The 24166-nt window shown below is 44.1% G+C and overlaps 1 protein-coding gene across 4 annotated transcripts in view; it reads right to left on the bottom strand.

Annotated features, from left to right (window-relative positions):
* Positions 1–933: 933 nt before the first annotated feature.
* MECP2 (methyl-CpG binding protein 2) overlaps positions 934–24166 on the bottom strand; it is an 81420-nt gene continuing 58187 nt past the window's right edge. For all 4 annotated transcript variants that reach the window (XM_082205730.1, XM_082205731.1, XM_082205729.1 and 1 more), the window contains 2 exons: positions 5340–5672; positions 934–3548 (listed from right to left, as the gene is read on the bottom strand). In XM_082205730.1, the coding sequence (XP_082061856.1) occupies positions 2489–3548; positions 5340–5672 (1393 nt within the window). In that variant the 3' untranslated portion in view covers positions 934–2488. The remainder of the gene's footprint in view (positions 3549–5339; positions 5673–24166) is intronic.

Below are 24166 nucleotides of genomic sequence, written 5' to 3'. Positions count from 1 at the left end.
GCGAGATCCTTCAACATTTTTAATTTTTTAATTCCAAGAATCTGCAGGAGGCTCCAGTTTTTATTGGAAAAGAGGTGCTGAGGGAGAGGGTGGCTATACTGGCCACATGGCCATTTTCTTGATCTAAATTCTGCCCCTCTTATGCGGGGGGGGGGGGGATGGGGACGGGACAGTACTGTGCAGGTACCTGTATCCCCTCACAAGCAGGGAAAATAGCAGCTTGGATGGGATGGGAATTAAGCTGTGTCCACATTGAACATTTAAAGTGCACCCCCCCAAAAAAAGAATCCTGGGAACTTTAACCTGTTACGTGTGATGGGAATTGTGGCTCTTTTTAGGGGCAGGCGTCTTTGGGGAAGTCATGTGCTTTATATGTACAGTCGTACCTCGGGTTAAATATGCTTCAGGTTGAGCATTTCCAGGTTGCATTCTGCAGCGACTCAGAAGTAACGGAATGGGTTACTTTCGGGTTTTGCTGCTCACGCATGCGCAGACTCTCAAAATGACGTCATGCGCACGCGCAGAAGTGGTGAATCACAACCCGCGCATGCGCAGACACGGGTTGCGTTCTGCTCAGGATGCGAACGGGGCTTGGAACGGATCCCGTTTGCATCCAGCGGTACCACTGTATGGTGTGTATGCACCAAAGACAACCAGCGCAGGGGTTGGATGAGAAGGAGAGAGTTACAGATAGGTAGCCGTGTTGGTCTGCCATAGTCAAAATAAAAAAATTCCTTCCTGTAGCACCTTAAAGACCAACTAAGTTAGTTCTTGGTATAAGCTTTCGTGTGCATGCACACTTCTTCAGATACACTGAAAGAAGTGTTACACTGAAAGAAGGAGAGAGTTAAATACCCTCTTCCTCAGCACTGCTGCTGTGATCAAAAGCAGAACCTCCTGCGGCTTTAAGTTGTTTTTTAAAAAACAAACAAATAAAAATCTGATCATGAAGGTCCAGAATCATATCTATTTTGGCCCTCAAAGAGCTGCAGAACAAGATGGGGCTTGTTCTAATCCTTTTGCACCACCACAAAGTGACAACAATTTCAGAGATAACTCTTTCTAGTTCCTGCCCAGACTGCTGGATTGGACCCAGACTCCCCCATCTTGTTCTTGGGGTACTTTGCTACTGCCTAGAATGGAGGGGGCACAGATCCTGTCTGTACTACATATGCAGTTAAAAACAAAAATAAGTACACTGAAGTGGTCAATGCTTCCCTACCCCTCCTCTTCTATCTTCTGCAGACAGAAAAACAAAACAAAGGAGACATCCATTTGAAACCAAGTCCCCTCCCCAAGGTACACTACTCTTCTGCTGAGCTCTCTGTCCCTGGGGAGTGAGGTGTGCTCAACTGTCATGGAAGAGCTTGGTTGCCAGCCATAAGGAAGTCCTTGTAAATGACAAATACTAGGCTTCTCAGTGAAGCCACTGCCACATATCAATCCCAGCACAGAAGATCAGGTAGTTTTAGAAACATTCAGCTACCTTCCTGCCCCAGAACTAAGGTGGAGAGGTCAGCCAGAATTCCATCAAAATGTCCCGCTCCAATACACACAGGCACACTCTTTCATGCCGTTGCCTCACAGAAGGTGGGCAAAGGCCTCCATTAGTGCAAACAGTTCCCTAAACTAACATCATTGACAAGAACTGGAAGAACATCTCATTTTAACTCTTAGCATATGACAAGCACACGCACACACGTACACGCTTCAGCACACTCAGATTGCTTCAACAAAATCAAAAGGCCTCTCCTTTGGGGATAGACGTAGGAAAGGAGGACATTCTTACAAAGTTGCCCCCAGTATCCCAGTGGTCTCTTAGCAGCACAACTGTCCTTGGGGGAGAGAAAAACTTTCCTATCTGCTGGTCTAATTGGCAAAAGGGGGATATTGGTTCCCCAGTATGCCACAGTCCCATCTCTTTCTCTCTTGTGTGTAGACACACATCCTACTGAAAACTACAGAAATCCAACTAAGACTGGACAACTACATTACATGGCACTAGGGAGGTGGAGTGGAATACACACATGCCCACCCTCCCCACAATCTGTCCACCAGGCCTCTGTAATATGGAGGGCAAGCAGGATCAGGGCGACAGGCCAGAGTTTGGAGCTGCCCCTCCCCTGCCAAACAGCTTGCCTTGTCAGTAGTATATGCAGCAAAGCATGGCAGAAGGGGCTGGTGGGGGTGTGGGGGGAGAGAAGAGGGTGCCCCCATTCTGTAGAAAAAGTGCAAAGTGGCTTCCAGCTCTGGGAGGCATGTCTCTGCACCCCACACTGTGCTTGTCTGTATTGAAAACGGGGGAAGGATTGGAACAGAGGAAGAATAGTTTTGGAGTAGCTGAATGGTTGAAAGCCAGGGCACTCTGGGGAAAGGGGAGTCCTGCCCAGCAGCTGCCTGGAGTCTCATCTGGGTGTGGGGGGCTGGGAGTGCCTGTCTCTCTCTTTGTTTCCTCTGGCGCTCACTTGCTCACTCACCCCCCTCAAAGTCAGCTGACCCGCTCTGACACAGGTGTCCTGGTGTCCACGGCCTCGTCCCTGTTTGTGGGCCGGGGCAAGGCCGCGGAGGACGACACAGTGTCTTTGCGCTCATGTTTGTAGGGCACTGCTGTGCCGCTGGGCTGAGTCTTAGGTGGCTCCTTTGGGCAGCCATCACTTTCCGGAGCCCTCTCCTCTTTGCAGCTCTTGCTGCTCAAGTCCTGGGGCTCAGCTGGAAGGCTCCTGCTGTCCTTGGGGCTTTCAGGGGACTGAGAAGGGGAGCTGCCCTGGGCCTCCGAAGGCGGCTGATGGGGAGGGTGGTGCTGATCCTTCTTGCCAGGGGAGGAGGAAGGGGCAGAGGTTGCTACGGCATTGCCGCCCCGCCCTTTAGGACTGCTTTCCTTGCTGCGGCGCCCTGGGCTCTTGGCAGCCGTTCGCTGTCCCTTGGGGCTCCGCTCTCCTGTGTTGCTTGGAGGAGGTGGGCTTGGCTTGGCTATCTCTATGCTAACAGCCTCACGTGTCTTGCGCTTCTTGATGGGCAGCACTGTCTCCCGGACCGCCTGGACAACCGGCTCCTTGACTGCTTTCTTTTTGGCTTCGGCAACTACCACTGCTGCTCCACTGCCTGGCTTACGCCCCCGTTTCTTAGGCACAGCCTGGGGGTCCGATTCAGATTTCCGCTTGCGCCCAGGACGCTTGATCACCATGACCTGTGTGGAGGTGGTGGCCCCACCAGCGCCTTCTGCCTTGGCTCCTGCTGGAGAGGACTGCAAAGGCATCTTGACCAGCAGTTTTCCAGAACTCTTCTCAATCACCCGCTTCACTTGCACACCTTCCGAGGCAGCTCCTCGGGGCTTGGCAGAGCCACTGCCCTTTGGTCGGCCCCGCCCGCGACCTGTGCCAGCCGTTTTAGTGATTTTGGGTTTCTTCGGAGGCTTCTGTTCTCGCCGTGACGGACTCCCACGTCCAGTCACCGTGAAATCGAAATCATTAGGATCCAGAGAGGTGTCCCCCACCTTTCCAAAATAGGCAATGAGCTCAACTTTGGAGCGGAAGGCCTTGCCCTGGGGGCTGCATTTGCAAGAGCCGGAGATATGAAAAAGGACAAAAAGAAAAAGGGAGAGGGGAGGAAGAACAGAAGGAAAATTAATGGAATTACACTACAAATGCATACTTCAAGTTTACTTCCTGACTTGAAAAAGTCTCTGCTTTTGAGGAAGGTGCACAAAACCCTGTAGTGGACAACCTTGTACATGCTCTGTCTAACTGAATAAATCCAACATTTATGGAGGTGTCCGATAAATCCATCAGATTGGTAACAAACATACTTAAGAAAGAAGTAGGGTGTGAGGTCGTTTGATTGTTTTTCTGTAGGCTAGGCTCTGTTTCTCCTCACTTTTGCTTCTGTACCTGGCATTTGGAGGGGGCGGGGTGGTGGTGGTGGAAGGAGAGTGACAGCTAGTTTGTTAATTCTGTTTTGGGGTTTCTTCCCTACAAACACCTGGTATATTATCTGATTAAAAAAAGTTTATCTGATGCTTTATTATTTCAGGCCTATCCTTTCTTTCCTCCCACTTTAAATTCAGTGGGAGAGGGAAGTGGTTTCCTGACTGTCACAGTGGACAGCCAATCGCTGCTGGGTAAATTTAGCTTCTTCTAAAATGGTGTGTGTGTGTGTGTGTGTTTCGTGTGCAATGTCACAGGAAGGCTAGCTGCTGGATTTAACGATGTCCAGTCTCCACTGCTAGATAACAGGGATAACCCTGCTCATGAATCTCACTGACAAATCTGTCTAGCCACTGCCCTGGGTGCTATCACATCATCTTCAGCTGGGAAGCACCTTGGAGAATTGCTGCCAGTCTGCACAGACAATACTGGGCTACAGAGATCAATTATTATGGCTTGAGCTTCCTATGTATGCTGAGCCTGATGATGGACTTAGAATCCTAGTCTTGCAACTAGGGGCTCATCCACACTTTCGCTTGTCCCATGCCTGAAAAGCATGGGTCTGAGAGGTTTTCCACTTATCCTGTGCTTTCTAGGCATAGGTCCAAGCAGTTTTACATTTGCTCTGCAGCTTTCCCCTGGAAGACACGCTCTTTACCACTGAATCAGAACAAATGACATTCCACAGAAAACCTGATTGCCATTTGGTCTGATTCAGTTCAAGGGAAGCAGCAGAGCCAATAGAGTTGTGCTTGAGCCCTATGATGGGGAATGAGCAGAGAGTTTATGAGAAAATGGGTGCAGGTGGTCTTTCTAATGCTTTCAGGCAAACATGAGGAAAAAGAAAAATGTTACCCTTTTTAATCAAATGACAATGGCTGAAATTTCGCCTTCATACAGTGCGTGGATTCAAAATTAGTTTTTCAAAAGTAACACAAAGCAGAAAGTATGCTTAGGCTGTCAGTAGGTTTTTAGAGACTTTGGCAGCTGTACTAATTTTCCATTTTTAGGAAATTATTAATGTAAGGAAGGTAAATGTTAAGGGGAAAATGACGTTAACTCCACCTGCAATCTGAAACGGTACAGGGGAGTTAAAATGCACATACACTCACACTGTGGGATTCAATAGAATTAAAGTACCAACTAGTTGAGCTCACAACAAGCAAATGTTCAGCAAGAGCTATGGTCTGCAAGTTATGCTCCCAGACCTGAAGGCCAGAGTGTGGGGACTAGTTATGGTTACTTACTGGTGAGAAGAAGGCATTGCACATGCTCAGGGGCACTTCTTGTCACATGTTCCAGGGCTGAAGCATGGCACAAATCAAATTCTGGAACTAGACCTAAGCACTGATTTCAATTTAAGCCTTGAAAAGCAGTACATGTTGTGAGCAATACACATCCTCCACTGTCACTCACTTGATAAGGTAGACGTCATACTTCCCCGCTGAGCGACCAGACTTCCTCTGCTTAAGCTTGCGGGTCCAGCCTTCCGGCAAGGTGGGGTCATCATACATCGGCCCACGGTCCCGGATGACAGAACGGCGCTGTTTTGGAGATGCAGAGGCTTCAGGTACAGCTGGAGCAGTCCCAGCTCCTTCCGACATCTCTGCCTTGCCTGCTTCAGCTGGTTCTGCAGAAGGCTGTGCAAGCTCATGCTGCTTTTCCTCTTTCCGCTCCTTTTTGAATTTTTTGGCTTTTGGCGACTTATCCTTGGGACTCTGTAAGTCTTGGTCCTCAGATCTTTCTTCCCTGCAAGGGAAAGAAAAGCTCACATTAGTTCTAAGTATGCCTCAGAGCAAAATAGATAAAGGATGTATGGGTGAAGTCAGTGCTCTTTTTCTGGGGGGGACGCAGGGGTACACATATCCCTAAACATTTTGTGAATCTAAGTTTGGCCTCATTGAGAGGCAGTATTTCAATATGAGTAGGAAAATGAGAGCACCCCTAAACATTTTTAAAGAAAAAAGCACTGGAACGATTCATCCAACTACAGCTACAGTCAGCACAGAGCCAAAACAACACTTATAAAGCACACCCACCCATCACATCTTTTGGGAGCACAGTCTCAGTCTACTGGGGATTCAGTAGATAGAAACAAGAAATTTGAGCACTCTGGTGTAGCACAAAATGATTATGGGCTATTAATGGGTTGAGCCTCAAAAATTCCTAAGATTTATTGCAGATATCTCCTGAACTGTTAATATGAAGCCATTGTACTGGGCACCAGGAAGGCCTTCTTTAGAACAACATACTCCTGTATTGGAAGAACTGAACACATTTTTTTCCAGCAAAAACAATGTAAATAAACACCAGCCCTAAATCACTGCCTTTCTAGTCATCTTTGAAAGTGAAAAAAAAAATATAAGAGTACAGCCCCATACAGAAAATTAGTACAGAAAATGTTTTACTGCTTTTTTTATATAGCTGATGCTCCATTCTCCACTGCTAAAAAACCAGGGTTGGGGGTTTCTTTTGCTCCCCACCCTCCATTTGACTGTTCAGAGGGAGGACATAACGATGAGGAACTACAAGGCTTGGTTCTTCAAGAGCTTGGTTCACCCACTGTTAAAACTTTTCTGCTCTGGCAAAGAAGATGAAGTAACAGGCAGCAGCAGCTCAAAGAAAATACTGTATTTTTCGCCCTATAGGACGCACTTTTCCCCCTCCAAAAATGAAGGGGAAATGTGTGTGCGTCCTATGGGGCGAATGTAGGCTTTCGCTGAAGCCTGGTGCGCACCGACCCCTCTCGCTCTCCAGGCTTCAGGAAGCTATCCACAAGCCTTGCGAGCCCAGTGGGAGTTGCCGCCGGGCTCACAAGGCTTGCGGATAGCAGCCTGCACCCCGAAACCTGGGGAGCGCAGCGGAGCACGCCCCGGGCTTCGGGCAGCTCTCTGCAACCCTTGGGAGCCTGGCACGAAGTCACACCGGTCTCCCCAGGGTTGCGGAGAGCTGCCTGTTCTGGGGGCTGGGGTCAGGGGTCAGGGGAAGCTCGGGCTTCCCCAGCCCCAGCCCCGCGCTTGGGGGAGAAATAATTTTTTTTCTTTATTTCCCCCCCAAAAAACTAGGTGCGCCCTATGGGCCGGTGCGCCCTATGGGGCGAAAAATACGGTAACTTCCAGAGTCTGAAATAGGGCTGCAGATTAGCTCAGACACCCAAGTACTTAGCTACCTGCAGCTCTCTCTTCAGTCCTGAAGGGATGAAGAAAATCCTGAGACTGATGCTTAGGCACTAATTTTTGTCCAGATTTGCTAAGTAGATCAGCACAATATCCATACAGGAAATCTATTCCTAGAATATGGAAAGAATATGCAGATCACAAAATTCACACAGGTAGATCTAATATAAAGGCCTCCTCCATCCAACCCCCCCCCCATCTCCCTTTTCTTCACAGGGAGGGGAATCTGGCAGCTATGATAAACAAAAATATGGGAGGTCTTCCAAAGGAAGTGCCTAGATCTTCAGGCTATAATTACTGCAGCAGAAATTCAAGCTGTTTGTAGATAAAGCTGGAGAAGCAGCATTTGGAAGATCACGTTGCTTTCTTTCTCCCAGAGCAGTGCAGAAATCACGCAAGACTACAGAGAGGGGATGTTGCTTGTTCACAAATGGAAGACAGCCTGCTGTGCTCTCAAAACGGTAATGGTGGTACATGAAAGAGAGCTATCCATCTCTGGCTATACCAGATGAATACAGCTGAATTTCCACTAATATCAGAGGTGGTGGTACAGTTCAGCAATGGTTTGTGACGCGGCAGCTAAAAAAGCCAATGCAATTCTGGGCTGCATCAATAGGAGTATAGCATCTAGATCAAGGGAAGTAATAGTGCCACTGTATTCTGCTCTGGTCAGACCTCACCAGGAGTACTGTGTCCAGTTCTGGGCACCACAATTCAAGAAGGACACTGACAAACTGGAACGTGTCCAGAGGAGGGCAACCAAAATGGTCAAAGGCCTGGAAATGATGCCTTATGAGGAACGGCTAAGGGAACTGGGCATGTTTAGCCTGGAGAAGAGGAGGTTAAGGGGTGATATGATAGCCATGTTCAAATATATAAAAGGATGTCACATAGAGGAGGGAGACAGGTTGTTTTCTGCTGCTCCAGAGAAGCGGACACGGAGCAATGGATCCAAACTACAAGAAAGAAGATTCCACCTAAACATTAGGAAGAACTTCCTGACGTAAGAGCTGTTCGACAGTGGAATTCCTGCTTGGCAGGGGGTTGGACTCGATGGCCCTTGTGGTCTCTTCCAACTCTATGATTCTAAGATTCATCTTTGTAAGCTATGATAATCTGTTTTTCCTTTCAGTGTTAGCAAAACAGCACTGAGTGGTTAGCACATCAACACAGCTATCCTCCTCTTCATGCATTCTGGCAAAATCTTCATTGAAGATTCATTCACTAAGGCACATGGACAGATACACTTGCAGTCTGTGTACTAAATTAAATAACTCTGGGAACTCCTGCAACTGCCAAAGCGGGTTGGAAACTGCTATTTTAATTTCATGTGGTATAGTGAAGGGAGGAGGCAGGGGGAGTCCTTGCTGATATCTGGCAGTCACCCAACCAGTTAGACTCCACTTATGGGCAGAAACCCAGCCACTTCCTCAGAGAGCTTGTATTAGACCACAAGCCCCTGGCACACAACAACATCCTGCCTTTTAGCTGGGGCACAGGTACTATTTATTATCATTTTTATTTTCAACAGAAAAGTAAAATAACGTATCAGATGATGTATCATGTAAATTAGTTAAGTTTCATGTTTACAATTCTGAACAAGCCAGGAATGCAAGTCAGCATTCAGCAATGCCAAGTGTTACCCTGTTATTATGCACCTGCAAAAGCAGTTTTTTGTTTAGGCAAGCCTACCCATACACGTACATTGGACATGTTAATCAATCTCCTTTACTGGCACAGAGAAAGTGCACTGTATACATAGATCAGAACACAACACAATAAATGAAATATAGCAGGAGATATTTTAGGGTAAAACTGTCTAGACATCATGAGGTACGAAAATGACTCTTAGGACCCATGGTAATGTAATTTCATGGCGTCACTCAAAAATGTTGCCACATTTATAGTCATTCAGAAAATATGAAAGACTTTATTAGCTAAAAAAATAAATAAATAAAATCTTGCCACATTCTCCACAATGTCATTCCTTCAATTATTCAGCAGGTAAGACACCTTGGAAGAGTCAGTGCAATAAATCCCCTCCTTCAATAAGGGGGCCAAATAATTATCATATATTTTTATATAAAATGGGCAATAAAATAAAACGTGTGTGATGGATTTGACCTGTTTTGTGACACAAGGGCAGTATCTTTCAGAATATGGGATTTTTGAAAATCTACCTTGCAAAATTGCAGCTGGTAAGATGTTACATCTTGTGAGGGAAAGAGTTCTGCGTAGGTGAGAATTGTAAAGGTGATGTAAACAGAGAGTGTCCTGGCCAAACGAGGGTGGAATTCCCAACCCCAATGGGGAACAGATTTTATTGCCTGCGCTGCTAAGGGTTGGGAATTCAATCTCTAGGATTCTGTGCTTGATTGTCTGGAATGCTTTCAACTGTGGGAGCAAAAGCAGCGACTTGAGTGAGGGCCACAGGTTTTGATTTTGCTCTCAATGCAAGCTAACCATTTGGAGTGGTGGGATTCTGTCAGCATGTTGAAAATTAAAGGCAACAGGTCGGACATGAAATGTAGGTGGAGCCAGAATTTTATAGTGGTGAGCCACGCTTTGGTTCCCAGCAGCCCTTGTCCAGTTTACAGAAACATGGCTGCATATGGCACACAATTTGGCAGCCCCAGGATTTTCCACAGAAATTTGGATTGGCTGCATTCCTCTTCTTTTTTCTTCTTTGATGAACACTCGTAGCTGAGTAAGATTCCATGAACAGCGAGCCTGTAAGTGACTTGTGAGGCCAATTCTAGATCTACGCATCCTTCCACAGTGGGAACATAGGTTTCTGAGTGGGAGTTGATCACGGTCAGGTTTGCCAAATGTGCCTTCTCTTAGCTCATTTCTCCCTTTTGCCCTGAGTCTGAGAGTCTTCAAAGCCCATGACACCTTTGATAAAGGCTGTTCTCCAGTTGGAGTGCTCACAGGTCAGTGTTTCCTAGTTATCAGTGCTTACATTAGAGTATCTGCTCCGTTAAGTGCAAGCTTACAATTGTATTTCCAGAAAGTGTTATATTGGAAGTGGATGCCTAGGTATTTAAAGTTTTTAACCCATTCCAATGGCTTTCCACTGATCTCCCATCTATGAGGCTTCCAAGATTTTGAGAAAACAAGCACTTTATATTTTGCAAAGTTCAGTTCCAGTTGGTGGGTTATACAATATTCCTGGCAGCGGCACAGGAGCCGCTTCAAGCCAACCCTTGTGTGAGACAAGATGACTGAATTGGACAAGTATTTTTATTATGTATATTTTAAAAACTGAAGTTTTTATATTTTGAATTTTTTAGTTCCAAATGCTTTAAACATCTGATTTTATTGCTATTTTTTAAAAAAAATAATAGTAATAGCACTTTCTATTATACGATAGCAACAAACTTTGCATATAACCTAAAATTTAAAATACTGATGAAATCTGGTTATGTAAACTGCTTAGAAGTTTTGATGATTAAGTAGTATACAATTTGTGTTAAACAGTCCCAGCCAGATGTCTATGGGATGCCTACAAGCAGAACTTGAGTGCAGCAGCACTCTTCACTCTTGCAGTGAGTGGCATTCAGAAGCATTACTGCATCAAATAGCAATGCTTTCCTTCTGAAGAAAGAATTAGCATGGCTATGATTCACATTAAATGGCCTTGGTATCTGAAGAAGTGTGCATGCACACGAAAGCTCATACCAAGAACTAACTTAGTTGGTCTTTAAGGTGCTACTGGAAGGATTTTTTTATATTAAATGGCCTGATCTCTTTTAACTTCCCTGCAGGGCTGCTGACAGGAGGGTACAGGGAGTACAAATAAAGAAGGCTCCATGCCAATAGAGGGTCCAGTCTATTAGCTTTCATTTTTTTATTTAAAAAAACCAAACAAGAATTTCCAAAGAAAATCATAAAACTGAGTGTGAAGACTACTCTAATGCTTTAGCACATCTATTGGATGCCCAATCACTTAATCACTGTTGCTAAGCAACCTGAGGAAGGAATGCTGACCACCCCCACTTAGGACACAAGAAGGGGACCCTCCCAGCGCAATAGGAGAAGCTGGATAGAGCAGGATACTGGGGTATATTTATTTAAGCACTTTGCTCATAGCCACATTATGTCGTTTGTTCCTCAAGTCTACTGCCTTTACAGAATAAAACACAACTGGTTAGCTTTGGTATGTTTTACTCAGAAGTAACTCCCTTGAAATAAAGGAGATTTCCTTCCTACTGGAAAAACATTGTGATATTGCAGCCTCTACCCCACAGAGAGTGTACTTTAAGGATTTTTGTTTAACAAGGTTGGCAAAATGTGTATTTTTGAGGGGGGTGGATGAGAGCTGTGAAACTGTACATATTTGTTGCTCCCTATTGCTGCATACTTGTATCTTAATTTTCCTCCTAAATTCCTCAAGGCTGTGTACATTGTCTTCTCCTCTCCCTTTTTATATTCACACATTGTGAAACTGCACTTAATTAGGAGTGTTTTTTGTTTGTTATTATTTTCTCGACTGGCAAACCTTTGGTTTGTTTGAGTTTTTTACTGTAAGTATCAGGAATATGAAAGACTGCAGTTAGCACAATGAGGCTGTTTTTTCTGGCTTTGTTTATATGATTTGTGAATGACATTGAGACTGCTGGATCAGGCCAATGGCCCATCTAGTCCAGCTTCACCGTCTTGCAGTGGCCAACCAGATGTTTGTGAGAAGCTTGCAAGCAAGGCAGAAGCACAATAGCACTGCCCCCTTACTTCCAGCAACTGGTATGCAGAAAAATACTGCCTCCGATCATGGAGGCACAGCATAGCAATGGCTAGTAGCCATGAATTTGTCTAATCGTCTTTTAAAGCCATCCACATTGGTGGCGATCACTGCCTCCTGGGGGAGCAAATTCCATAGTTCCACTATGGGCTGTGAGACATATATTTGAATCTTCTTTTTCCACCCAGGAGCTCAAGATTACATGTGTTCCCACCACCCTTTATATTTGCACAGCCCTGTGAGGCAGGCTAGGGTAAGTTAATATATGCATAAAAGCAGCAGCTCTTGTCCACAGATTGCAAGGCAGGGGATGCAGGGGCCCCGATCCACAGTCAGTATCTTTCTGTACTGATGTATGAATGCCCTGTACCAAGCCCTCTGATATTCTGATTTAGACCAGGGCCTACTCATCTGGGAATCTAGACCCCTACTGACCCCAGCATGGAAGCAATTCTTCAGTTTTATTTTCCATCAACTTTTCCAGTTTAATCCCTTTTCCCAATAGTTGGAGTGGTCTGGCTAGCTCATGGGTAGGCAAACTAAGGCCGGGGAACTGGATCCAGCCCGATCGCCTTCTAAATCCAGCCCGCAGACGGTCCAGGAATTGGTATGTTTTTACATGAGTAGAATGTGTCCTTTTATTTAAAATGCATCTCTGAGTTATTTGTGGGGCATAGGAATTTGTTCATTTGTTTTTTTCAAAATATAGTCCAGCCCCCACAAGCCCCCCCCCTGCTGAAAAAGTTTGCTGACCCCTGGCTAGCTCTTTTATGTTCGAAATGCAAATCTGTTAGAATGGTGGAACAATCTCCAAGTAACTTTCTCATGGGCTCCTTTGTTCCCTGATATCAACAATAAAGTTCCTTCTATCATTGGTCCACACCACATTCTAAGGAAGTAGCTTGGCTTTTACTGGTGTGAATCACCCCAAAGCCTTTTATCTCCTTGGGAACTACGCAGATCAGTTAAATACTTGGGTTAACCAAAGGGACTAACCCTCTCTCAGACAATTTTTTTCTGAAAGGAATTATGCTCTGAAGCCTAAATAGGTAAGATGCAACTAGCTAATCGTAACTGACTTCCTTGTTTTATTTGGAAGTCTATGTGATTTGTTTCCTTTATCCCCTGCCCCATTTTCCTAAATAAAACTTTCCTAAATAAAAATACATTGACAGTTGGCTTCATTAGTTTAAAAATTCTGTGGAATTTCTTGCTAAATCTTCCCCAAGATGGTACTAACCTTTGTGTTCTAAAAATAAATTCACAAGCTAATGTTGATGGTTGTATACTCTGGACTTGGAGAAAGTACACCAAAAACTTTCTTTTTACTTGTTTCTAAAGTTGTGCTTATGGAAGAGGCGCTTGCCAATGTGGTTGAGAACTCCAAACCTCAATGTGGGGAAGAGCAGAGTCATCCTAACTGATTCATCAAAATTTCTAAGACATCCTGTGCTAAAAAATGGCTACACTAAGAGAAACTCATGGTGGTATCTCAGCACTATCAAACCTAACCTGTTCTGTTTAAACCAGGGGTTGTCAACTAGTGGGCGCTTCAGGATTCTAGGTGGGCCGGCAGGGGTTCTACGGCACAAGCTGAATCCTCCTTCCATCGAGCACTGCGGGGTGGCAAGAAAATTTTACCATCAAGAAAGATGCATTAGTGAGCGGTAGGTATAAAAAAGTTGACTACCCCTGGTTTAAACCATGCCCCTCCTCCACACCATTTCTGCAAACATGTAAGGTGGCTTGAAACTAGTTTAGACGTATGGCAGAGCAGAAACCTTTGACCCAGTTGTATTTCCTGCCCAAGTTCAGTTCCAGCACCTACCAAAGCAATAAAGCTTTCACTTCCTTAGTGGGGCAGAATGGCAAGTGCTCATCGGTCAGAAGGCTGACTTTGATGAGGCAGGAGAAATAATACTAGAACAGTCTTAAGAGACTCAGCATCAAAACCTCAAGTACTATGAGACTCTTTGAGCCCAGACTCTGAGATGCTACTCAGCTCCTTGAAGCTGACAGGAGAATGCACAGCATGCGTTTCTTGGTCCATTTCTCTGTGCCACTCTTGGTCTCTCTCTGACACACACACACACAGCTTCTCAGTTTTGCCTACACACAAATTGCACAACACTGCCTACAGACTTGAGAATCAGTCAAGGGTGAGGGACACAATTTTAAGTATCAGTTGTGGTCATTAGAGACTCCAGTGTTCACTACTGTCAACACTTTAACTCCGTTAACTCCATTTATAAACATTTAATTATTATGTTAATGCTTTCGGTAGATGTTTTAATAGGACCTATAATAGACTGTGGGTTGTGGACACATGGCCACTGGAGTATAAAGAATGTAAGGTCTTTGGTCATTTTTTAAATTTTAGTTTATTGTTTTTAATCAGATTATGATGCGGATATGTTGATTGGCTGTTTTTATTGGAAAATTAATAAAAAAAAATTTTAAAAAAGGAATGTAAGGTCATGCTTTACATGTATCCCACAAAGCTAGAGCTGCCATACATCCAGAATTTCCTGGATATATCTAGGATGTGTCTGCCAAAAAGAGCATCCAGGCAGAATTTTCAGAAATCAGTTAGAATGTCTGGCAAAATCCAAGCATATGGCAGCCCATATCGGAAGTGTTGATTTTTTTTGGTGAATTCCCCCCAAAATAGCTCAAAAAATTACTTTTTCCCTGCCAAAACAAAACAAGCTCAACTACTTTTGTGTCCAGATTTTCACTTTTTGAAATATGGCACCCTACACAAAGCAGACATGATGGTTGCATGAAGAAACCCTAAGATACATAGAAAGATTTTGTTATTGTAAAAGTCATCCCAAGACATTAACAAAAGGTCATGAATATGAAATTAAAGCCAATACTAATATTATCTCCAACATTCCTAAACCAGTCACTGTCTGTACTAGGGAGAAGATGGGAGTTAACATATTTTTCATTGGAAACAAATACTTCATGCTTAAACTACCGTATGCTTGTTCTAATGTAGGATTACATTTCAGAGTGTCAACCAGATGGACAACAATGCCCACCAACATCCTCAGTAAAAAAAAATTTCACAAGAAATTTATTCCTCCTCTGGGTTGTATTGCTTCTTTCCCTGCGGAGATCTGCATGGTATTGCCAGAGTGTGCTATAGTGTTGAAGAATAGTATCAAAAACACACAGACACACACAGATACACATTTTTCTATAAAATGTATCCTTTCAAGTGTCCTGGTCAAACGCTTGTTTTTACCAGGAACCTATCAGCCCATACTCTAGATCAGGTGTGGCCAATATGATGTTTTTCAGATGTTGTTGGATTCCAACGCCTATCAGCCCAGCTAGCATGTCCAGCGGCCATGAATGGAGTTCGAATCCAGAAACATATGGAGGACTCTGGAGGGCTTTATAACATTTTGCTCACACCACAGGAAGTCCTGAATAGCTGCACCCATGTGACGGAGACTCTCCATTACACTCTGGCAATATGTATTATAACCTCTGGCAATATCTAGGATACCCGGGTCATTTTTAATACCAGTTTAATAAATACAACATGAAATATTGATTGATAACAAAGAATACGAAACAGCTGAGATATTGTAATAGCTCAAACTCCTGTGCAAAAGTAATACAAACTTATTAAGACAAAAATAAAAAGGAGCATGGTATATAATTTATAAAGTGGCAATAGCTTTATAAATAATTACAGAACAGCTGTAATTCTAGTAGGGTATACAGTCACTCTACATTAGTGAGCACTGAGGGAGTTTTCCTCAGTAATGTTTTCCAAACTGTTTCCCCCCAAAAGAAGTAAAATAACTATGGAACATTTTTGATTGAGTGGATTAAACCTGTATGTGTGAGAGAGAGACTCTGAACTATTGAGCTTTATGTGGATGTAGCGACTAAGTCAAATTTCCATGATTTCCCCATAATTTCTCTCTTTGAAGCAAGCTCTGACGCTCTCTGAAACTACCTCTGATGCAAGCAAGTGTAACAGTTGTAACACAACTCACTGTTGGGATAGGAAAATCTATCACTTCCATTTCTCACTGTTTCTTCTTTTCCCAATTTTAAGTTTGGTTTGCCCCATTTCTTCAACAGCTTGCAAAGAAAGGGAGGGAGGGAGGAAGTTCACATGAAAAGTTGCATGCAATTCATGCACATTTCTCGTAATATATTGTTATAGATTTGGGAGGGACCTCCCTAAATTCTATAAATTAATAAATGGTAGGATTTTGATTAATTGGGATATAGATTAAAGTACAAGCAACAGAATTGTGCCAGACAAGGAATCCTTGGGCTGGCTTATGCAAACCAGCCTGGCTGGCCTAGAAAAAACCTTGGACAGAAGGATGCCAGGTTAACTAGGTGGGAAGTGACAGGAAAAGAGTGTTTATAACAAGGTGTGCTGGGAAGAAGGGGAGAAGAAAGACTGGGATCCATCTTGGACAGGCTGGCTGAAGGCTGGCTGAGAAAGATGCCTTTGACTCCAGGACTGCACTGCTGTGGGGGACAAGCCCCTCTTGAAATGACCATGCTGTATGATCTGGACTCCTCCATGCAGACTGAAGGTTTAAATAGGTGAATAAACCATCTTGCTACCACTTGGCACAGCATGGGGAGGGGCACCCAATTTTTGTAACAATATGCATTTTGAAACACAATTTTGCCTGGTATACGTATTTTTGCAAGCAACTCTTCCTAAAAGAATGCTTTTTGCACATTATCTTCACTACTAAAGGCAATCCTCATTTTGTGCAGGGGTTCAGTGCTGCACCAGAGTGTGTGTAAGCCCACTCCACCCCTTTTCATGGCGTCTTTATGATGTTTGGGGGCTACTTCTGGGTTTGGTGCAGTGTGTGTGCAATCACGCATCATTTGGACACACCTAAATTGATTGTTGCCTGTATATGTATTTTTGTACATATTCTTCAGCTGGAGATCTGCATCGCAAAATTGGGAGAAGTATGTATTTTTAAGAAGAGCTGTCTTTCAGTCCTGTACTGGTTCAGGAAGTTCAAATGTGGAAGGTTCACATTAAAATGCAATCTGACCTCCATCCCTATTTATTTATTTATTTTTCTTTCATTCCAATGGAAAGATAAATAATTGGTTTGATTTGTGTAAGCCAGGTGTATCCCATCTTATATTTGTGCATCTGTGTATCTTGTTGATCTCAGTTTTGACTGATTGTGCTAGTGACATCTTTGGTCAAACTATAAAGCCTGACGGTTGCCCAACAACCACTGAGCCTCTTGGGCTTGCCGATCAGAAGCTCGGCAGTTTGAATTCGTGTGATGGTGGTGAGCTCCCATTGCTCTGTCCCAGCTTCTGCCAACGTAGCAGTTCGAAAGCACACCAGTGCAAGTAGATAAATAGGTACTGCTGCAACAGAAAGGTAAACGACGTTTCCGTGCGCTCTGGCAGTTGCCACAGTGCCCCATTTAGTGTGGACAAATGCCGGCTCCCTTGGCCTGAAAAGCAGGATGAGTGTCGCACCCCATAATCACCTTTGACTAGACTTAATAGTCCATGGGTTCTTTACCTTTTTACATTTATTTCGCTTTCCCTTACCACATTCATCATCTCCCATTAAGTGTGTACACTTGAGAGGATACGGGGCGGGGGGGATTAACGCATTTCACCACCTGTTTTTGATAGCCAACAGTTGCAAACCGAATCAAATTAGCATTTCATATTTCTTTGCAGGACATTCCCCAAAGTTGCAATATCAGGGGCCCAAAGTGTTGTTGAATTTCAGTGCTTGACATGGGCACAACCAGCAACTTCCCCCAGGACTGTGCACAGGGATTCTTATGTACTTCCTAAGAAATTAAATGTATAGAATAAGTTTAAGAAGTCTGGCATGACAGATGAAAATGCATTGGAACTAGATGCACAAATATAAGATGGGATATAACTGACTTACTAGAAGTACATGTGAAAAGGATCTAGGGGTCTTGGTGGACCACATGCTTAACATGAGTCAACGGTGTGATGCAGCAGCAAAAAAAGCTAATGCTATTCTAGGCTGCATCAACAGAAGTCTAGTGTCCAGATCAAGGGAAGTAATAGTACCACTCTAATCTGCCTTGGTCAGACCACACCTGGAATACTGTGTCCAATTCTGGGCACCATAATTTAAGAAGGATGTTGACAAGCTGGAGCATGTGCAGAGGAGGGCGACCAAGATGATCAAGGGTCTGGAAACCAAGCCTTATGAGGAGTGCTTGAAGGATCTGGGTATGTTTAGCACGGAAAAGAGGAGACTGAGAGGTGATATGATAGCCATCTTCAAATATGTCAAGGGCTGTCACATGGAAGATGGAGCAAGCTTGTTTTCTCCTGTTCTGGAGGGTAGGACCTGGACCAAGTTAAAAGAAAGGAGATTCTGACTAAACATACGGAAAAAAACTGTTCAAAAGTGGAACAATCTCCCTCAGGAGGTTGTGGACTCTCACTCCTTGGAGGTTTAAAGCAGAGATTCGATGGACATCTGTCATGGATGCATTAGCTGAGATTCCTGCATTGCAGGGGTTGGACTAGATGACCCTTCGGTCCCTTCCAACTCTATGATTCTATGACCTGCTTGCTCCAGCATGATCAATGACGAATTAATGCAATCAAGTACCCGGGCCCTAAGGAAGCCAGACTATCCTCCCCCAGGGCCAGGGCTTTCGCAGTGACGGCTCCGACCTGGTGGAATGCTCTGTTCCACGAGACTAGGGCCCTGCAGGACTTTATCTCCTTCCACAGGGCCTGTAAGACAGAGCTATTCCACCTGGCCTTCAATTTGAATTAGCCTGATCCTCTATTCCCTTTTCCCTTTCCTTTTCTATGAAGAAACCCTTTCGGGACCCCACATTTAAATTCTTCCCTGGTCTCCTTGCTGGCCCTAGTAAGACCAACTTGGCCAGTTAGCCCTGGTGATCATTCAGTGTCTACTGACTGGGGTCCCCCCCCCATGACCCCTGAATTTTAGAATTTTATTGATATTGATGCTGCATTTTATGCTGTTTTTAAGTCGCATTTTAATCAATGTTTTATGTTTGCTGTTAGCCACCCTGAGCGTGGTTTTTAAACCGGGAAGGGCGGGGTATAAATAAAAAAATATTATTATTATTATATTATTATTATTATTGGTGATGCTGGAAGCCTTGGCCTCACAGATTTTTTAGGGTCACTCTGGCAGCAGCTGGGGCAGGAAGGGGTGCTCAGAAAGGGAGATGCTGGTCCAGCTGGCATTATCTAGGTCACTTGTAATCTGTGCCAGGCAGGGATTCCAGAGCCAGTTGTATAAGACGCAGCACTAGAGCACAGCAGCATGAAATGCTCTAAGTAGCAAGCCAATTCAAGGGTTAAATGTTTTGCTCTTTGAAAGTCTCAGATCCACATTCCCAGGACCTCAATCTGCCTCCTTCTTGCTATTTATAGAGATTCTTGCCTTCTGATGTAATAGGGGTTTCCCTCCCCTCCAAAATAGCTGCTGTCTTCAGTCTCTGGGAACTCCCCATTCATGCTACCAGCTGAGCTGAAAGGTGTGTCAGCCCAGTCTCTGTTGTAGAGAGCACTGAATGCTGTTTGAGGAACAGCCTTTAGGATCAACATCAGGAAAGGAGTGAACTTTTTGTGGTCAGGGCTCAAGGAATTAGAAACAAACAGGGTGATACACATTTTAGCTGAATGGCCATATTGATAAAAGTGTGGGTTTTAATGGGAGAAGGATAGATAGGTAAACAGTTGTGCATGCGCCAGGAAGTCAACACTCGTCCCAGCCATAAACTCACTGAGTAAGTTAGGTAAGCCACTTGCTCAGCCTCAGCTTACTTCAGTGGTATGTAGGGTAATACTAATAAGCTGCCTTGCCAGCTGCTGAAAAAGACCCTGCTGTGGCGATAGATTCTGGCATCTGACGTGGCTGCAGACTACCTCCAGTGCTGCAGGCAGGATGCCCCTGAATTCTAGTCGCTGGGGAGCAGAGGCATTGGGTTAGCGACTGTGAGGACAGAGTATTAGATTAGATGGGTCTGATCCAAATACTACTCGGTAAATTTGGGAAAGGCTACTTTCACCAAGGATTCCTGGTTTTTATTTTTTAATTTACTGGGGAAAATGTCACCTTTGAAGGTTATTCAATAGTTGGACAATCATTCTGCACAAGGAAAAATACAAACAGTCTCACTGGAGCTACAACTGCATACTGCCACAGCGCTGGTCAACTTAAAAATTGAAAGTCTCATATTTGAATTTGGAAGCACTGAAAAATGCAGGCAGGTGCAAGCACCAGGAAAGACAAACTAGTGCTACAAAAAAACAAGAACCACTGTGGGTGGGGGAACTATCCAACAACCAACTTCCCCCGCTAAAGAAGCAGCCACTGCATGGTACAGTGAAACCTAATGTATTTTTTCAATAACGGGAATTCCCAGGTTTAGCAATGTTTCTGTGCTAGCTGAAATGTTTGAATCATTTTTTAAAGGAAAGATGTGAACCCTCAACAGTCAGAACTTAAATGCTGGCTTCTTTAAACTTGTATTGTTTAACTTCTAAACTACTTTCTGGAACTAAAAAGGTTGCAAACAGGGTGCTTTTTGCTGCTACAGTATTGTTCTAAATAAAAGCTGTTATCGACAAATTCTTCAGTCTATGGGCCATAGGTTTGCCCACTTTTGCTGTGTAAGGGTACATCTTAAGTGACTACCCTCACTGGCCCAGAATAACTGGCACACATGAAGCTAGCAACAGAAATACAATGAAATGTATTTTATGATCCCCCCCCCCAAAAAAAAAACACACTGTATCTAGATGGACATACAATAGTGACAGGAACTCTGAAGCAGATGGTTTGTGCCATAGTCACGTTGGCAAGGGATTATACAAAACACTAATTTCTTAAAACACATTCTAGCCTCTATATTCTAGCCTCTATACCAGGAGTGAGGAACCTTTTTTCTACCATGGGCTGCATCCCCTTGTGGACAATCTTTAAGGAGTCAGATGCTGTTGGTGGGTAGGGTTTACCTTTGCTACATGCAATTCGTAATATTATGTATATGCCTTTACCATCCTCAGTGCCAGGTTTGCTTTTAATATGCTGGGCCACCAATTTCTCACCAATTTACATGTAACACACAGTACTTCCAAGATGACAACCTTCCTGTGGGGCTAAAAGCACAGCCCCACTCCATCGACAACATGGGACATTCCTTACATGTGAATAATGCTTTATAAGGCTTACATTTTTAAGGAAATAAGCAAAACCAGCTAAGGAAAACTGTTCTTAAATGTCCTTAAATGATAAATTAAATTTGCTCAAGTTTTTGAACTTTCAGAGAGAGATAGATAGAGAGAGAGAATATCTTGCAACTTGTCTCTTCCCTATTAATCCACTGAGCTAGAAACTCTCTTCAGCAAAAATCTTAAAGAGTCCCTAGGGCCAAAGGGTGTTTTGGATCTCTCTCTCACAAGGTGGAAAGAGAGCTCTCCCTTCAGAGAGGTAGATCAGACCGCTTAAGGCTCCTCCCCACCATAGAAACCTCTGATGTCAGCAAAGGCAAAAAAAGGGGGGGACTGGGGCAGGCATGGACCCCAAATGCCAGAGCTGTTGTGTGCATTCCTCTTCCTGTTAGAATCAAGGGGAGAGGCAACATCACAAATCCCAGTTACCCTCCCCGGTATACTCCAGAGCTTAGGGCGAGGAAACAAGCTTGGAGATGGCTCTAATGCAAATGGAGGAAAAGTCTGGTTGAATGCAATCAAACGCTGGTGAGGGTGCATAATCAAGCCTACCTAGTGGCAGTGAGTAAAGGCTGAAAAGAAGCCTTACTCTGCTGCCTCTATTGCAACCTCATTATGCAGCTCAGCAGAGCTGATCTGGATAGTGCTTCAATGTGGAGTTGCTGAGGGCTCAATTTTATCCCCTATGCTATTTAACATCTACATAAAATCGCTAAGTGGAGTCATCCAGAGGTTTGGAGTACATTGTCAGGAATATGCTGGTGACATTATGCTCTACTTCTCCTTTACATCTGCAGGTGAGGCAGTGAGTGTGCTGGATCACTGAATTGCCTCAGTAATGGACTGGATGAGAGCCAACAAACTGAAGCTCAATCCAGCTAAGACTGAGGCACTGTTAGTGGATCGGATGGGTGGGAGATTGCCTGCTCTTGATGGGGTTACACTCTCTCTGAATGAGCAGGCATGTAGCCTGGGGGTACTCCTGGACCCTTTGTTGTTGCTTGAAGCTCTGATGGCCTCAGGGGCACAGAGTGCCTTCCATCAGCTTCAGCTGGTGGCACAACTGCGCCCCTATCTGGACAGGGATAGTCTAACTTCTGTTGTCTATGCTCTGGTAACGTCTAGACTGGATTAATGCAATGTGCTGTATGTAGGGCTGCCTCTGAAGATCGTTTGGAAGCTTCAGCTGGTGCAGAATTTGGTGGCCAGGTTGCTCACCAGAACAAGACAGATTGAGCATATTACACATATCCTGGCCCGACTGCATTGGTTGCCAATTAGTCCCAATTCAAAGTGCTGTTTTTGACCTATAAAGCTTTAAATGGTACAGGATCGTAATACCTCAAGGACTGCTTCTCCCTATATAAATCATCCCGGAGTCTGTGTTCATCATCTGACACCCTTCTTCGTGTTCCTCCTCCATGTGAGGTCCAAAGGATGGCAACACGAGAACAAGCCTTTTCTGCAGTGGCTCCATTTGCGGAATGCTCTCCCCAGGGAGGTTCACCTGGCGCCTTCATTATATATCTTTAGATGTCAGGCAAAAGCGTTCCTCTTCAACCAGGCCTTTGGCTATTTAATATTCCACAGCCCTTTAAACGTGTTTGTGGGTGGGTGGGTGGGTTATTGCGTTGTTTTAGTTTGACCTATTTATTTGTGCTTTTACCTGGCATATTTATCTTGTGATCCGCCCTGAGATCTTATGATTTGTCAAACAAGCAAGCAAATAACTGATGGATACAGCCCACTGGTTGTCTTTGTGCATGTTTATGGTACAGAAGCACAGTCCTAGAAACCATTTACATGAAAGTAAGGGTTAACATACAAGCCACAAGGTTTGAAATCATAGCGACAATAGTTGGAAACCTACTATCCATTTCATTCCCATTTTACAAGTAAAGAACAGTAGTTATTAACCTGGGTAATATGGAAAGCTTTAAATCAAGCTGTCAACTTGGATTCCACCACAATTATAATTTACTGCCAAGAATTTTCTGAAGGAACTGGGTAAGAGGACTTTATAAAGACACTTTTTTTGGACTACCTTCTTGGACCACAACATGCCATGCTTCTCTCTTCTGGGGGCTGGGTTACAGGTGCAGTTGAACAATGTATGTCCATTCATTTGGATGGTTCCATATCATATTTATTTTTTTTAAAAAGGAGGACAATTACATGCATGCAGTCACGAACGCATACCCCAAAATATACTACAAGGAAGGTTAACCATAGCAAATCAATAAAAATTCCAGCCAGCCTTCTCATTAGATAGACTGAATCTAGTTCTGTAAAAGAGAGATTTCTAAATTGCTGCAGTTCACATTTATAGCACAAGATGGCACTGGGGTATGGGAAAGACAAGGACTTTTCCAGATGTCCAAGGACTTGCAATGCAACACTGCCAGTGAGGAACTAAGGGTCAAACAAAAGCTTCGCAGGAAATCTGGGATTAGGGACATCTCTCCCCCCCCATCCTTTATTTAAATTTATTAGCAGCCTCAAAATAGCACTCCAGAAGAAGGTGCACATTAAAATCCACCTCCTGTTGCAACGAATAGCAGCATGGTAGTGGGTAAAAGATGTGGATATAAATCAGAGAAAGGGTTAAAACACCTTCTCCTCAAGTTGCATCAAGTCTGACCCTCAGTGGGGTGTTTTCTGCAGCTATGAAGAGTGTTGTGCTCTTATATAGGATCTTTTCAAATCTAAACTCTTAAGACCAAAAACCTTAGGAATTCAGAAAACGAAAACAGCTCAGAAATGCCACCTGTACATTAAAGCAACAACCAAAGCACTCTGATCTACTTGCAAGTTCATTACTTTGATGGGTAAAGTTGGAATGCAGATAACAAGCAAAAAATCAATCTCTCTGTGCCATGATAAAAGCCCTGCAGAGAGCCCTGTTTATCAGCATTCAATTACCACTATAAGTTATATGCAAAAACATAATTAACTTCATCCAATGGTGTGATAAGGAGCAGAGAAACAGCAGCAAGAAAGGGCAGTTGATCTTTTCCCTGTCCACCAGGGGTGACAACTATAGGGGGCGGAAGGGGCTTCAGCCCCCTCAATATTTGTGGGCA

Source organism: Podarcis vaucheri (genome assembly GCF_965113315.1).
Source record: "Podarcis vaucheri genome assembly, chromosome: 17".
Lineage (NCBI taxonomy): Eukaryota > Metazoa > Chordata > Lepidosauria > Squamata > Lacertidae > Podarcis > Podarcis vaucheri.
Note: the sequence above shows the minus strand (reverse complement) of the source record. Positions and strands in the feature narration are given on the sequence as shown.